Below are 15,275 nucleotides of genomic sequence, written 5' to 3'. Positions count from 1 at the left end.
ATGTCACTTAGATTTGACCAGAAGTGAAGCCTTGTGTTTCTTTTGAGCAAGTTTGGCCTTATAGCATTATGCTGAGCCATCTTGACAATTCTGTAAAGAGCAAGATAGCCTTTGATGTATATCAGAGCAGGGTAACAAATGTGTGAATTTGCTCCATCCTTAGGAGCAAAATGATATATAAGTATGTAATACCACCCAATGCAACTGTTTAAAAACCCAGACAAACCCTAATTCCAAGTGTTTGTGTATGTAAAGTGGTCTGCACCCACAGAGATCAGTGAAATTATGGTTTCATCCCATCAGTTTAAGGAGATGATAGAGCAGAGCTTTACATGCAAATTGGATTTGTTAAATTATCCCCCCCCCCCCATTATACTGGTCTAATTGATATAGGTTGAAAGGAATATATATATCAAAATAAAAAGACCAGAACTCAAAATAAAATGTAACATTTAATAAAAAGAAAGAAGTACAAAGGAAACTGAAAAAGTGAAAGTTTAAAAAAACTTGTAAAACAAAAATGAGAGTGACATGTTAGCAATTCATGAAATCAGTTCCATAGGTTTTCCTGTTGCCTCCTTGTAAGTTTCATTCAGTACGATCTTCCAGGTGGAAATAACTGCTTTGCTCCAATCAAAATATGCAAACTACAAAATGAATAGTCATCTAAAATATGCAAGCTTGAAAACAGAAAAATATGCATGTTCACTGGAAAGTGGTCTTTCCATTCGTCAAACTACATACAGAACGGAGAGATTTGAACAGATTGTTGTCTTCCTGTTTCTCTTACCTCACACATAAGAGATGAATCTTCAAGCTTAGTTTTAAGAATTAATTTAAGATTAGTGTCACATTGTAATAACCAGGAACTTATTAAATAAGAAATAACATATAGAACCTACTATATGCAGTTTGGTCTCATACAAAAAATGCAAAGTCAAGTACTATCCCAGCTGAGAAAAATGATACTGGTTTCTACTGGGGGAGACTATTGCAGAAAGTTTAACAAAGAGACTGAGGCCAGCAAAGGTTGAGGCCAGTATTTCACTAAAAATGACAAAATGGTCAGCACAACATAAAGGTACAAACACACAAACATACATACATACATACATATATATATATATATAATTGTATTTAATATATTGTTACATACATTTTGAATGTCTTCATCAGAAATATATTGCCATTATGGCCATGTGTCTACATGTTTTATCTTTTCATTATTGCTACCACTTTTTCATAAACTTTCAAATAGGGCTGAAACAAAGTGATTGCCAGAAAGTAAATCAGAAAGAAAATATTTGCATAGATGATCTTGCTGCCTTATGCAACTGCTGGAAAACATACCATGCTATATTAGTTTGCATATCTGATTTTAAAAACCACACCTTTATTCCACAACCCTGCAGCCTTGTTCATATTAATTAATTTCCAGGCTCATGTGAAATCTTGTTTTTCACACAAGCGGACATGGTTTGCTTTTGCAACTTTAACCGATCGTGTGTCGGGATTGTCACTGTGTACATAATGCAGCATATTTGATCCTGTGCACAACCATTCCCCCTTCCCTACTATTTTGAAAGCTAATATTTTAGAAAATATATTTAGCTTAATAGAGGCACAGCCTTTTTATTTATTAAATTCAGATTGCTACAAACGCCTAAAAAATGCTTAATTATCCACTATACCACCATTAGGTGGGTCTGCTATTAAACAGTACCAGTATAATTTTTTCATGAGGTTTTTTTTACAATTATCAAGTAATACTGTAACATATTTTTCAATATATTCAGACATTGTCCTTTTAAGAGAAAAACAAACAACCAACCAAACAAAAGACAGGGTTTCAGTATCTGAGTATGTGTAATGGGCTTCTGTGGGAAAAGATGAGGAACCTTAGACCCGGACTATAGCTAAATGCTACTTTGAGACAAGCAAGAAAAGATGCCTTTTGCTCTTTTAAAAATTTAAAACGGGCTATGCTACAGCACTGAAGAGAACTGAAGTGGAAGGTTAAATTAATTCCATAGCAAAAAAGTGAACTGTCACTTAACATTACACAGAGACGGGGGGAGATGGTGGTGGTGAACTGTGTGACCCCTGGCTTGTCCATGTCTCCCTGTGGGTGACAGGTGCATCCCAGGTTTGCACAATACAGCGAAAAGAACTGGCAGGAGACTCTCAGGCTGTGTACACATTATTGGCTTAAAACGCAAGGTGGTTGTTCTTTTTCACTGTGTTTCAAAACTGCATTTGCATGCTGTTGTACACATCAGCATGGCTTGGTATATTGTTCCTACCTGAATGTTCCCACCTGAGGTTGGAGACAGGAAAGGGATACTTTTACCCAATTGAAGCTGGCTTGGTGGGGCTGGGGTGGGCAGGAATAAAAATGCAGTCTTCCACAAGGAGCTACAGGCTGCAGCTAACTTTGTCTCCATGGCTTCCCAAACCAGTGGTGGGAGCCCACTGAATGCAGAGGAAACAGGAGTGTGTACACAAGCCTTAGTAAGTCTTCCATCCTCCCATCTGTACTTCTCTACACAAACAAGCTCTTACAGCTAGCCGTGAATATGGGTTTTCTCACCAAAGCTTATGGAAAAGAATAAAATGTGATGTTCAACAACATTGTGGAAGTTCATAGATGACCTGAGAAATTGTTGCCCTGCAGCCCAATTAGTGTTAAGTGGGCCATGCAACTCATTTTTCCTCACTACAGGGAGATCTGCTGGACATGGAACTTTGCCATTTTCACTTTTAATTCATGAAGGTGTCCAACATATATTTGCATCCCCACTCACAGCAGGCAACCCTACTGGATCTCAGGGTTGCCTGTCGGGCAGGCTGAGATGCCCCTAAAAGTTGCAGTCATTTCACAAGGCCTTGTCTCAAATGCATCCTTCCACAAAGCATGTGGCAAAAAGGCATGATACATTTGGAAAAGCAAATCATGTTAAGGAGCCCTCTTAATTTTGTCTAAAGAGTCTAAAGGGGCTTTTTTGGATTTGGTCAACTCATGTGCGTGAGCTTGGCTAAAGAATGTAAATCTGCACAAAGACATTGCCTTAAAAATATTCACATCTAGGTGTTTGCAGGATTACTTTAATTGATAGCTGCCTTCGGTTCAAGAAGTACAGGGAATTCTTTCTATCAAAGCCATTTTTACTGATTGTTTCACCGCCACCATAAAAAGGAGAACATCTCCTTCCAGCTACTGAAATATCAAAATCTTGGGTTTTTTTACAGTCATTTTAGGATAGTCAAAATCAACAGGTTTAAAAAATGGGAGCAGCATTAAAGGCAGAAGTAGCATCCAGAGTGGAGATGGATGCAGAGAGTGATTTATAAACATTAACTGCAATTTTCTAGGTTCTACTTTTGATTATGGAGTTGTAATTTATTTTATTTATTATTAAAAATAATAAGTTTGAGGATGAACATCTACTCAGACAGGAGCATACACTAGTGAAAGAAAAGGAACTACTGTTTAATAAGGAGTTGCACTTCAGCAACATAATATAAATAGCAGAACAATATACAAGATGTTTGTCTTATTTAAACTGCACACTAGTGTGCACGTTATGAAGTAGAAACTGCTTTCTTCAAATAATAAATTTAAAGTGTCACTTCAAACTCGTAATGCAATTCAGTTTGCAATTTTTGTTAAAAATAAAATATTGGTGATGTTTAACCTAAAATAAATTTGAAAAATGAAAATAAACAGGTTCCCAACAGAAACTTTTATACGGAACTCTTTCATCAAGATAGCATTTTAAAAAATGTATTAGATATAGTTAGGGCCATTTTATAAATAGATAGTAATTCATTGGGTTTAAAACAAATTAAACCCCTGACATTTCAGAACTAGCAATACGAGTATTTTCCACAGGGAATCTGCAAAGACAAGGCAAATGTTTTCTTAAAAACGTTAACATCCTGCATAGTCACAATCCAGTCACTGAAAAACGCACCAGATGGTCAGTTTGTCTTTCATGCTGTTTCACTTGCACAATGGTATGACAGAAGGATTCACAAGGTGGAAAAGCAAGCAACTAAAACATATGAATGCACAGAGTCCGCTCCTGGCATACAAGTCTGTGTGTGAGATCAACTGAAACGAAAACATAAAAAGCAAAAATTAAATGATAGAAAATCAAACATAATGAAAACGTAAAGCAATATCATACACAATGTTAGTGGCAAAAACACAATGTGATCCTTTGGGACTTACATGCCACACTAAACCAAGGTTTAGTGTTGTGTGAATAAGCCTCCCCAAGCCTACGCAAAGCATCAGGCAAGTATTCTCTTCCCTTCCTCTGTTGTGCAGCCAACAGAACTTCTGCTGAGTTTAGTTTCGATTCCAGAAAATATTGGCTTAGCATTACACATGAACCCGGTATCCTGGTTTAAATCAATCCACGGTTAGTTTCCAAACAAGCCAACCTCAAACTATGGATTATGAAGCTGGCTTGTTTCACTAACCATTACTAGTTTCCAACCAGGATTGCTGGTACATATGTAATGCTAAGCTGAGTTAATTTGCAAGTTAAACTAAGCTCAGCAGAAGTCACACTCCTGGCTGGAGAAGGAGGAAAGTGATGTGAATGAGTCTGACTCTTTGGCTTGGGCTTGCAAAGGTTTGGCCACATAACATTAAACCATGGTTTAATGTTCTATGTAAACCAGACCACTCCATGATCAAAATCAAATCATTCTTGCCTTACTTTTTTAAAAAAGACAAAACAAAAAATCTAATTAATTGCACTAGAGAGAAGATTAATCAGTTTACCTGAATAACAGACCACAGGTTTTAAACTTATGAGTCATCTAGTTCAGTCTCAGGCATTTCTGTTTTTAAGATCTCTGTTAGAAGGACTTGGGTCTGTTCAAGATCCTGGATTGGCGCTGGCTGACACTGGTGTTCTAGACAGGCTATTGTGACTCACTTTAGCTCATCATATTGTAAGTCATCTTGCTCACGCTAAGTAGGATAGTTACAGTGCTGCTCCATAAGATTCATACAGAAATATAAATAGACTGTTCACCAAAACTGCTGATTTTTTTTTTTAAAGAAAAAGAAATAGGCACTAGTAATGTTAGAAAGAACTAATCAGGATAACCAGGCATCTGTCAAGAGGATACGACATCATATTAAGCTTAACACAAGCACAAATCATCACCAACATTCTTAATTCATGGAAGACAAGAGGCTGAAATTTAGCAAGAGAAAAGAACAAAGAAGCCACTTGTATATGAGACAGAAGCCCCTACAGCAATCTTATAGCCCAATTCTGTAACTTTTCTACAACTTGTGCTAGACATTTCAGTTTGAACTACTAGTAAGAGATGAGCAATTTATCTTACAATCGCCACCATCCACTTACCTAGGGTAAGTATGCATGGGAAAAATAGATTGCACTGTGTATTACACAGTAAATATTACATCATCTGAGACTATGTAGTTGTTGATCAGTTCTGTAGCTTAGTCACACAATCATATCATTTTTTTAAAAAAGATAAAGAATATAAATCACATAAAAACACTAGGGTTCTTTCCTTGAAGTTAAATAGTTAATGCAAAACTACTAACATTCTGAGGCAAAGCAACTTGCTAGGATTTTGTAACACACATTAGCTCAGAAAGTCATTGGCTGTCAAGTTCACATCAACTTGCTTCAGGCGAGTCCCGTCCCCCCCCCCCCAACCTTGCCTACACCATTTTTTGCACCCTCCCCAGCTCTGGTACACTATATGCCACTTGCAGAACGTCATCCATTCCTCTCTTTTACACTGTAGCTGCAAGGACAACAGTTCTTGTATTACACAGATCATTAAAAATCTCTTATAAAACCTGCATTATTACTCCTAGGGCCCAAGCTGCGTGCATTGTATCTGGGCAGTAATAAGCAACTAACAGAGATCACGGATCCAAGGCGGATTATATTGTCCAATGACAATATTATCATTGGAGGATTCATTCACATGGTAGAGTGATGTCACCACCACTTCCTGACAACAGTAGGAAAGAAGGATCCCCACCATGATCCTAACACAGGCAAGTTCCTTCTTTACAGATGTCACTAATCTGGCAGTCCCCTGGGTCCAGGCAGAAGTGGCTTTCATGCTACAAAGGTAACACGTGAGCCCACTCTTGGGAATAAGAATCTGGAAAAGCTGGCAGCTAGCATCAACTGAGCATCATCTGGGACCCTGACCTCTAACAACAGCATGAGGATATCAACGTATGTGCTATGCAACTTCAGGTCTACAAAGGCCTTCACAACCATGACTATAATTGCACGGCGAAGAAAAATAGGACTGCGCACCCTTGCTCTGCCTCTACATCCATGCTAGCCTCTCTCCAATTCTGTCTCTGTGTTGGGGGCATGTCTGCAATGCAGGAGCCTGATGGACACGTGGGCTTTACCTGTGAGCCAGAACCCTCAGCAAACATGCACAGACAGCATTGGGAAGTGGTGGCGGTGTGGCGCAGGAGGAATCAGCACAGTGTGACAGTCCTGCTCTCTTCCCTCACAGGCTTATTGCTGTGTGGTTCTGAATACCTGAACAGGTGAGTTGCCTCTGACTGAACTGAGGGTAGAAAAACCAGAGGCAGAGGTCTGGGGAAGCTACAGACCACAGCAGAGACTAGAATGCATGTTACATTCTCTAGAGTTAACAAAGCATCAAAACTATCATACTAGTCCTTGAATGGACCAGAAGGAGAAGATACGCACAACTTCTGCAGCTGGTTGGCTAGGTATACATATGAATGCTGGCAAGTATCCATAGGCAAGCGTAGGTTGAGGAAGATGTTTCAGCGTTATCCTCGCCTTTTTAAGTAAAGGGCACCTTTAATCTCAAAGGCTGGACATGCAACCGTATCACACATGGCAATACTTTGAAACAAAGACTGCATTACAGCAGATCACTGAAAACCGTCGGACGTGAATCAGAGTATATCTCATAAAACAAGCTATGGCTCTTGGATCCTAGATCAAGTAGAAGAGATGCTAAAGATGAGAGGCAGGCGTCCTCCATAGTATTAGCAAGAAAAAGAAGTATTAGCAAGAAGAAGAAAAATAAACATGCCACAGAAGTTTCAGTACATTCTAAGCAGGAAAATTATTAATTTGCAGTGGAGGGATTTCATGGTCTTCAAACAATCTCGCACAGGTAGCAGGAAACTGTACTTAAATTAAAACTTGAACTGAGCTAATCCTTGCCTTGTATTCTCACCTTCATTATCATTATGATGCATGGTTACCAAAAACAAGGCCTGGACCTCCATGAACTTCAATATTTTAATAAGTATAAAATACCAGGTGTAGCAAAGTAGTAGTATGGTTTTTATCCCTGTTTATCCCCATTTTGTACTGCAGCTGGCTCAACTACGAGTAGCAGCTATAAAGAGGTGATAACCTGCCGGAAGAGTACATCGGAGAAACACTTTTAGCAGCTGATTCAAAACAAAAATGTGCTTATTCGGATATTGAAAACTCGTTTGTGGAATTCAGTATCACAAGATGCAGTGTGGTCACTGGCTTAGACAGCTTTACAATGAGATCCAACAAATATATTTTGAATATGGAAGTCCTGTTTTAGTCTGCCAGTTAACAGACACTGGAGACAACGATCAAAAGTGGTATCTCCACAATATGCTCTTTTCTAAACTTCCCAGAGACATGGCTGGCCCCTGTTTGACTAGAAGACCTTTGATCTGCTCCAACATGGTAATTGCTAGGGTCCCATGTACCAGTTTATCTGGAGGGATGAAACATGACTCAGTGGTACAGAATATGCTTTGCCTCAGGGAAGGCTCCCAGTTTTATCTGTAAGATCTCCAGTTAGCAGGATCTCACACAGCAGTGTAGGAAAGATCTCTGCCTGAGACTCTGGGCAGCCACTGCTTCTCAGCATAATGGGCTGGATTGGCTAATGGTCTGACTCTGTATCAAGGCAACTGCACACGTTCATGCAGAGGTATGACACAATATGCAGCCTGAACATTAAATTTATCCAATATAATGAGTAGACCTACATGGAGAACAGAACCTACTCTAACCCAAAATGAAATCAACTGCATTTCAAGATCCCATGGAACAAGAATCCCTGTTGGGGATGCTTAATGTCAACACTACATAAAACAATACTGATCTATTTATATAGAACTCTCTTATTTCCCTTTCATGGTGGCCAGTAGACAAAGAATTAATACTAGTTGTGTGTGTGTGTGTGTGTGTGTGTATATATATATATATATATATATGTGTGTGTGTGTGTGTGTGTGTGTGTGTGTGTGTGTGTATGAACTTGTTTTTGTATGAAATTGTTTTATGCTTGTTTTCATTGCTAATGCACTTCAAGAAAAAGTGACAAGACTATCCTGGGGCCAGAAGAGGCATTTACTGGATCAATCTTCATTAGTCTAAGATGGAGGTCTTTTCCCTCCTCAAATCTCTGGTATGGTTGCAAAACTACGGCTAAAATTTATACAACATTTCCTTGGCTTATTCTGTTAGAATGGGAAATTGGGGCTTCTTTATAATTCTGGAAATTGTCTAAACCACATCTTGAGCCCCTCCTCATTCCTTCCCACTACTTTTTAAAATAATAATAATAATAATAATAATAACTCATCTGTTGCAATATTTTTAGATGACTTGACCTGGGTGTGAATGTCTTGGGAAAGGATGGAAACAAAGTGAATTTCATGTCGAACTGCTTACTTTTTCTTGTCTTTGTCCTTCTTCAGTGGCTGCTGTGAAGTGGCTTGCAGAGACTGACACTGCAGGGTTTCAACTGCCACTTTCCTCCTGTTGAAGGCGTTCATCTCCTCCTCCAGCTCTCTTCTCTTCTCCTCCACTTTCCTCTTCTCTTCCTGATGCATTCTTTTTAGATGTTCAAACTTCTCATGCAGCTGGCCAAAGGAGGGGAGGAAAAAACCCAGTCAGCACTGCCTCCACTAGCAGGAAGTAGAACCCAATCCTGACCTACAGCAGGGCACTCCCATCCAAGCAAGTGTGTCCTACAGGTCACCACAGAGGGCAAAGTTAAACCCTAATGAGAAACACAGGTGTCCCTTCTGGATCCAGCACTGCTCTGATTAACATCTACGTAATGGATCCATGTGGGATGGACTAATTTTGCTTCTCAATACACCTGCATACCACCATGGGAAGAATAATCTGCCTGACTTGTGCGGGTTCTTTCCACAGACATCAGTGGAGGGACCACTATAGTGAAAACAGCAATTCCTCCACTCCATTAATATATGGCCTGGCCCTTAGTTCCAGCTGAACAACAAAGGTTTACAATTATTTGGCACCCACTTGCCTGACCTTCATGTGTCAGATTAGTCCCCTGTGCTCCTGAAGGATAGCAACATGCCTTCATGATTACAGTGGTGCCTCGTGTTACGTACTTAATCCGTTCTGGAGGTCCATTCGTAACAGCAAATTGCTCATAACATGAGGCGTGCTTTCTCTAATGGCGCCTCCCACTGCTGCTGTGCCGCCGGAGCGCAACTTCCGCTCGCATCCCGGGGTAAAGGTCGCAACAAGGGGCATCTACTTCCAGGTTAGCGCAGCGCATAACTCACAGCATTCGTAAGGGGGGTGGTACGTAACACGAGGTGCCACTGTAGTTGAAAGGTTTCTTTTACAAAAAATGAAGCAGCTCATAGCTAGGGTAAGATAATGCTGGAGGTATGACATGGATGCAGTCATTTTGGGATTGTTTCATCTAGGTTTTAGGTACTGAAAGCCCTGGAGCAATAAACCTTAATCTTAATAAATTCAAATACAACAATTCAGAAGTTTTAAGACTTTCCTCCACAACCTTCATATAAAATAAAAGTTTGAGCCAGCCTATGAAATAAACTGGCAGTAGTTTCTCACACAAAAAAAATAAGGTATATACTACCACAAGGTAGTCAACAGCAATAGATTAGATGGCCTTTAAAAATGGATTAAACAAATTAGGGAGCAATCCTAACCCTCTAATGCATTCCCCACAGGATGAATGTCCCTTTAATGCTCCCAGAAGGATCTGGCTCCTCTTATCAATGGAGACAGAATGCTGGATTTGACAGGCCTCTGTTGGATCCAGCAAGGAAGTTCTCATTTTCTTTGCTTCTCAGTGTTGGAATATTGTAATTGTAGTCAAAAAAAAATAAAAAAAAAATCCTTCCAGTAGCACCTTAAAGACCAACTAAGTTAGTTCTAGGTATGAGCTTTCGTGTGCATGCACACTTCTTCAAATACCTGAAGATACCTGAAGATACCTGAAGAAGTGTGCATGCACACGAAAGCTCATACCTAGAACTAACTTAGTTGGTCTTCAAGGTGCTACTGGAAGGAATTTTTTTATTTTGTTTTGACTATGGCAGACCAACACGGCTACCTATCTGTAACTGTAATTGTAGTGTCATAGGTATACACACTCACACTCACTCCTACCCACCACCCATTACTTATGGCCATATGAATCTGTGGCCCAGATTCCATTCTCTGCCACTCACTTCTCTCTCCTTTTCTTTCAGTTCCAACTCTGTTTCCTTGACCTTGTTCACAAACATTTGCCTCATTTCTTCCTCTTTCTTCTGCAACTCACAGAGGAATTCTTTTCTCTTGGTCTCATAGGTTTCTTGAAGGCTGGTTAAGACACAAAAGACACACAAACCTCAAATCACTTAGACGTTAAAAGGTGATGAAAAACAACAGAAGACAATAAGCAGCTATAAAGCTACACCTACGTACATGTGTTGCGCATGCATGTGTCAAAGAGGGAGGCGGTGAGGCAGTAAGGACATGACACATTACTGTCACCCTGCTTATGAGAGTGCCCCAGATTCTGACAGAACTTGCAGCCTTCACACACCTGTGCAGGTATTCCAGCAGAAAGCAAGAATGGAGAGGATGATGCTCTCTCACCTGAATGGCTGGCTGTCAGGATCAGTATCTTTGAAGCCCATTTCTTCTAGCTTACACCGCCTGTAAAGCTCGTAGTGGCGAGTGTGAGTTTGCTCCCGCAGATCTTCCATGTTGACACGGATCAGCATCTCTCGCAGCTTTACAAAGTCACAGTGGCTTTCATTCTCAACTGAGCAAATGAAGAGAAGGAGCATAGCCATTGTGAAAAAATGGATGGTTTATACCAGGGGTCAGCAAACTTCTTCAGCAAGGGGCTGGTCCACTGTTCCTCAGACCTTATGGGGGGCCGGACTATATATTTTTGGGGGGGGGGAATGAACAAATTCCTATGACCCACAAATAACCCAGAGATGCATTTTAAATAAAAGGACACATTCTACTCATGTAAAAACACACTGATTCCGAGACCGTCCGCAGGCCGGATTTAGAAGGTGATTGGGCTGGATCCGGCCCCCAGGCCTAAGTTTGCCTACCAATGGTTTATACACACCAACTTGACCCAAATTCCTGGGGTTTTCTTTGTTGGTGTAACATTCTAAGCAGAATTGAAGGAGTGTTTCCTCTGTTAAGAGAAGGACAGCTTTGTGCCATCCGATTAGCAATCCTATGCAAAATTTACTCAGAGATAACCCTTGGGTACAAAAGGGGCTTACTCTTTAGCAATTGCATTTTGGATTGCTGCCTTTGTATAAATAAATATGGAATGCAGGATATCATCCATATTATTGTTATGGTGATTGTTTTAGGCTTGTTTATTTGGAAGCAGGCAATGATTGTGTCTGGTACTTATTTGAGTGAAACCGGTTTTTTTAAAAAAAATGTTTTTCATTTCTTTATTAAGGGAATTTATATACCACTAGCTTCTAACGAAAATATTGTGGTGGTACACACCAAAAAAGTAATATAAAATCATCAAAATATCATAAAATAAAAAATACAGAACCAACAGAGAACTGAGTAAATTTTCTAAAAATACCTGATGAAACAAAAATGTTTTTAACAGATAAACACCAGAATTTTAGGAGCCTGTCTAATTTAATCAGGAACAGTCTTCTAAAACTACTGGTGCCACTATGCTTGAAAGCCTTGGTTTAAGGAGCAGCTTAGTGAGCATGTAGCATGAATTTGTGGCGACCATGAGGGTGTTTTTGTATCCTTGTATTCAACTGTATTTTAATTGTGTGTTGATGTATTTATTGCATTATTACTATCTGCTTTTGATTTATATTAATAGATCACCTGAAGTATTGTTTAATTGTTTTTGTATTTATATATAATTTATTTTTAATGTATATATGCAATGGTTTTATAAATGTATTAATTGTATTGTAAAATCACTTTGGGATTCCTCATAGGAAGCAATTAATAAATGGAAAAATAGCAACAGCATCCGTTTTTAATACACTTTGCTATCTTTGGGAACCATTTTCAGCTCAACTTGGTTGTAGGAAAATCAGCTTACAAAAACAAATGTAAAATAAAACACCACAGAGCCTTGCCAGATCAGCATGCATATTTTTTGTGTGTGCTTTTAAAGCCCCTCCCCCTTGGGAACATTTCCACAGATACTGCAACTGACAAATAATCAGTAAAAATAAAAAATGTATAATGACACAATAAAATACCAGCCTAGCAATGAAAACAGAGAACAGCCATCAAAATAAACTGCCAGGTGCTAAAAATTAGATGGTGCCAAGCACAAGTAGGAAAAAAAACCTAATTGTCATCTAAAGGTGACATGACAGGAATGTTCCTTGTGAAAGAGGACTGTGACATTTCCTGGAGCTGAGGGCAAGCTGACTTTGGCATAAAACTGAACATTAGTAAACCCATTGGGCTAGTCATACTCTGGGTAGGTCTACTGGAATTAATGGTCCATTAGTCATGTCCATTCATTTCAATGGTTTACTCCGAGTACGAATAATGATGACTACAGCCCATACAGCTACAAGAACAGGAAACAATCATGGAAAGTTTACACAACACTGTCAAGAGGCTTGGCTTCCGACTTACCTTGTACCACACCCCAAGGATATTGGCGAGCCCTCACCATTTTATTTCCAACCTTTACCTCTTCTGTGCTTCCTACAACAGCAAACGGCAGATGAGCCTAAAATGACACATAACCATGGAATTCAGTGCAAAATATAAATTGTCATTTGCGCCTTCAGCCTCAGTTCAACTCCTCATAGCACAGAATCACATTTCCCACATCTGTGGTATTGGCATTTTTGCTAACAGCAGAAAGAAACTTATTCTGAAAAATCTTCTGCTGTTACACTAAAACAAGACAAAGGGGGGGGGGACCTAGCATTTTCAACTATAAACCAAGAACTGAAGATTTCACACAGTCACTTTCTCCATGAACAACCTTTGCCAAAAGGAATGCTTTTGGGTAGATTATATATTCCATATCCCACCTGACTCTTCATTGCTCAGATGTATACTATCACGTTGCTTGCTCAGGGCTTCCAAAGATGGGACTCATGGGGTGAATCAAGACTATTAAATAACTGTAGGCAAGCTACTGACCAACCAAGCATTGAGGTTTTGCCTCAATGACTTCTTATATCTGAGATATAAGAGTAATCATACTGATCCACCCAACAGGGTCTTTATATGGACGCAACTCAAGGTGAAAGAAAGAAAGAAGGAAGGAAAGTACTCTGGATGTCTAGTATTCCTACTCACTCAGCTTCCACAATCCACAGCTTATTCAGGTATGGAAGGAGGCAACTTGTAGAGCCTGTCACATCCACAGTATGTTTAGAGATAGCATTGCAAATTCACTCCCCATTCCAAAAACGAGTGTGAAAGGGATGTTCCATATCTCTACTCTGTCTGGTACTGTCTGCTGTTATGAAGTTGACCATAGTGCAAGCTTAAGCAAGAGGCATTTTAAGAAGAGTGTCCAGTTCAGGTAATTGGGTTGTGTAGGACTATTTGTGTACCACATTTTAGCATTCTGTTTATTGGGAAAGTACTAAGTAATTTTGGTAATACCCATGAGTATTTATTGTATATGATGATAGCTGTGACGGAAAAGCTTCTTTTTGCTAGGGCAGGTTGGGTCCCCAAGTATTTTCTTTTTCTTTTCCCCATGCCAGAAAAGGGTTAATGTATGACAGTCTTTGACTGGCCTATGTTCAGGGGGGAGGGGTTGAAAAGGAGAGGCTTTGGAGAGACCTTTAGTGAGTTTTGGAGGGAGTGTTGGGAGGAGGTTTTGGAGTAGGTTGGGATTGAGGGTGGGAGGATAGGCAGGAAGAGAGGGAGTGAGAGTTGGTTCTGGGTAGAAGTATCCACTCTGAGGAAAATACCGCATTTTTCGCCCTATAGGACGCACCGGCCCATAGGACGCACCTGGTTTTTTGGGGGGGAAATCAAGGGGGGGGGAATTATTCCCCCCCCCCAGGTTTGCGCAGCCATCCCCAAGCTAGAAGAGGGAGACGGAGCGCTCCATCTCCCTCTTCTGCCTTCAGGGACAGCCTCTCTAGCCTCTGTGGGGCAGCGGCTTGCCCCGCTGTCCCCTGAGCTTGTGGGGCTGGTGATGGGGAGAAGCAAGCTTGCTTCTCTCCCCCCCCCCCCCCCGCCAGCCTCCAGATCAGGTGGGGGAATAGTGGGGTGGCGGCGCTCCGCCTCCCCGCTATCCCCCGAGCTTGTGGGGCTGGCGGGGGGAGAGAAGCAAGCTTGCTTCTCCCCCCCACCAGCCTCCAGATCAGGTCGGGGAACAGCGGGGTGACGGCACTCCGCCTCTTCGCTATCCCCTGACTTGTGGGGCTGGCGATGGGGAGAAGCAAGCTTGCCAGCCTCCATATCAGGTCGGGGAATAGCGGGGTGGCAGCGCTGCACCTCCCCACTGTCCCCTGAGCTTGTGGGCTGCAGACTGCTGCCTGCAAGCCTTGCGAGCCTGCGGGACCTTCTGCCGGGCTCCCAAGGCTTGCGGATAGCTTCCTGAAGCCTGGAGAGCGAGAGGGGTCGGTGCGCACTGACCCCTCTCGCTCTCCAGGCTTCAGCGAAAGCCTGCATTCGCCCCATAGAACGCACACACATTTCCCCTTCATTTTGGGGGGGGGGGAAGTGTGTCCTATAGGGCGAAAAATACGGTATCACAAGCTAGAGAAAGGAGTCTCTGAGCTTAGTGTGAAGGACAGTGTGTAGTGTCCTGTACGAGTAATTAGGCCAGGAATTAACTGGGAGGCTGAGGCTGATAAAGGAAAAGTAGAGGCTGTAAAGAGACAATTTACTTAGGTCTCATTCCAGTCAGGAGGGGAGAGATTCTTCTAGTATGAGAAGACTCCCAAACCAGTGAAACCTTGGGTCTATTACTTGGAGTAC

At 41.0% G+C, this 15,275-nt stretch overlaps 1 protein-coding gene across 4 annotated transcripts in view; it reads right to left on the bottom strand.

Annotated features, from left to right (window-relative positions):
* The window catches only part of SEPTIN8 (septin 8), a gene marked incomplete at its 3' end in the record, with an annotated part of 54,908 nt that overhangs the window by 7,975 nt on the left and 31,658 nt on the right, over positions 1 to 15,275 (bottom strand). The window contains exons 6-10 of one of the 4 annotated variants that reach the window (XM_081851087.1): positions 12,954 to 13,050; positions 10,941 to 11,109; positions 10,529 to 10,661; positions 8,736 to 8,926; positions 434 to 4,114 (exon numbers count right to left, since the gene is read on the bottom strand). In XM_081851087.1, coding sequence (XP_081707213.1) covers positions 4,111 to 4,114; positions 8,736 to 8,926; positions 10,529 to 10,661; positions 10,941 to 11,109; positions 12,954 to 13,050 — 594 coding nt within the window. The other 3 variants (XM_081851086.1, XM_081851085.1, XM_081851088.1) reach the window with 3 other exon arrangements.

The sequence above is a fragment of the Podarcis erhardii genome (assembly GCF_964252035.2).
Source record: "Podarcis erhardii genome assembly, chromosome: 2".
Classification (NCBI taxonomy): domain Eukaryota; kingdom Metazoa; phylum Chordata; class Lepidosauria; order Squamata; family Lacertidae; genus Podarcis; species Podarcis erhardii.
Note: the sequence above shows the minus strand (reverse complement) of the source record. Positions and strands in the feature narration are given on the sequence as shown.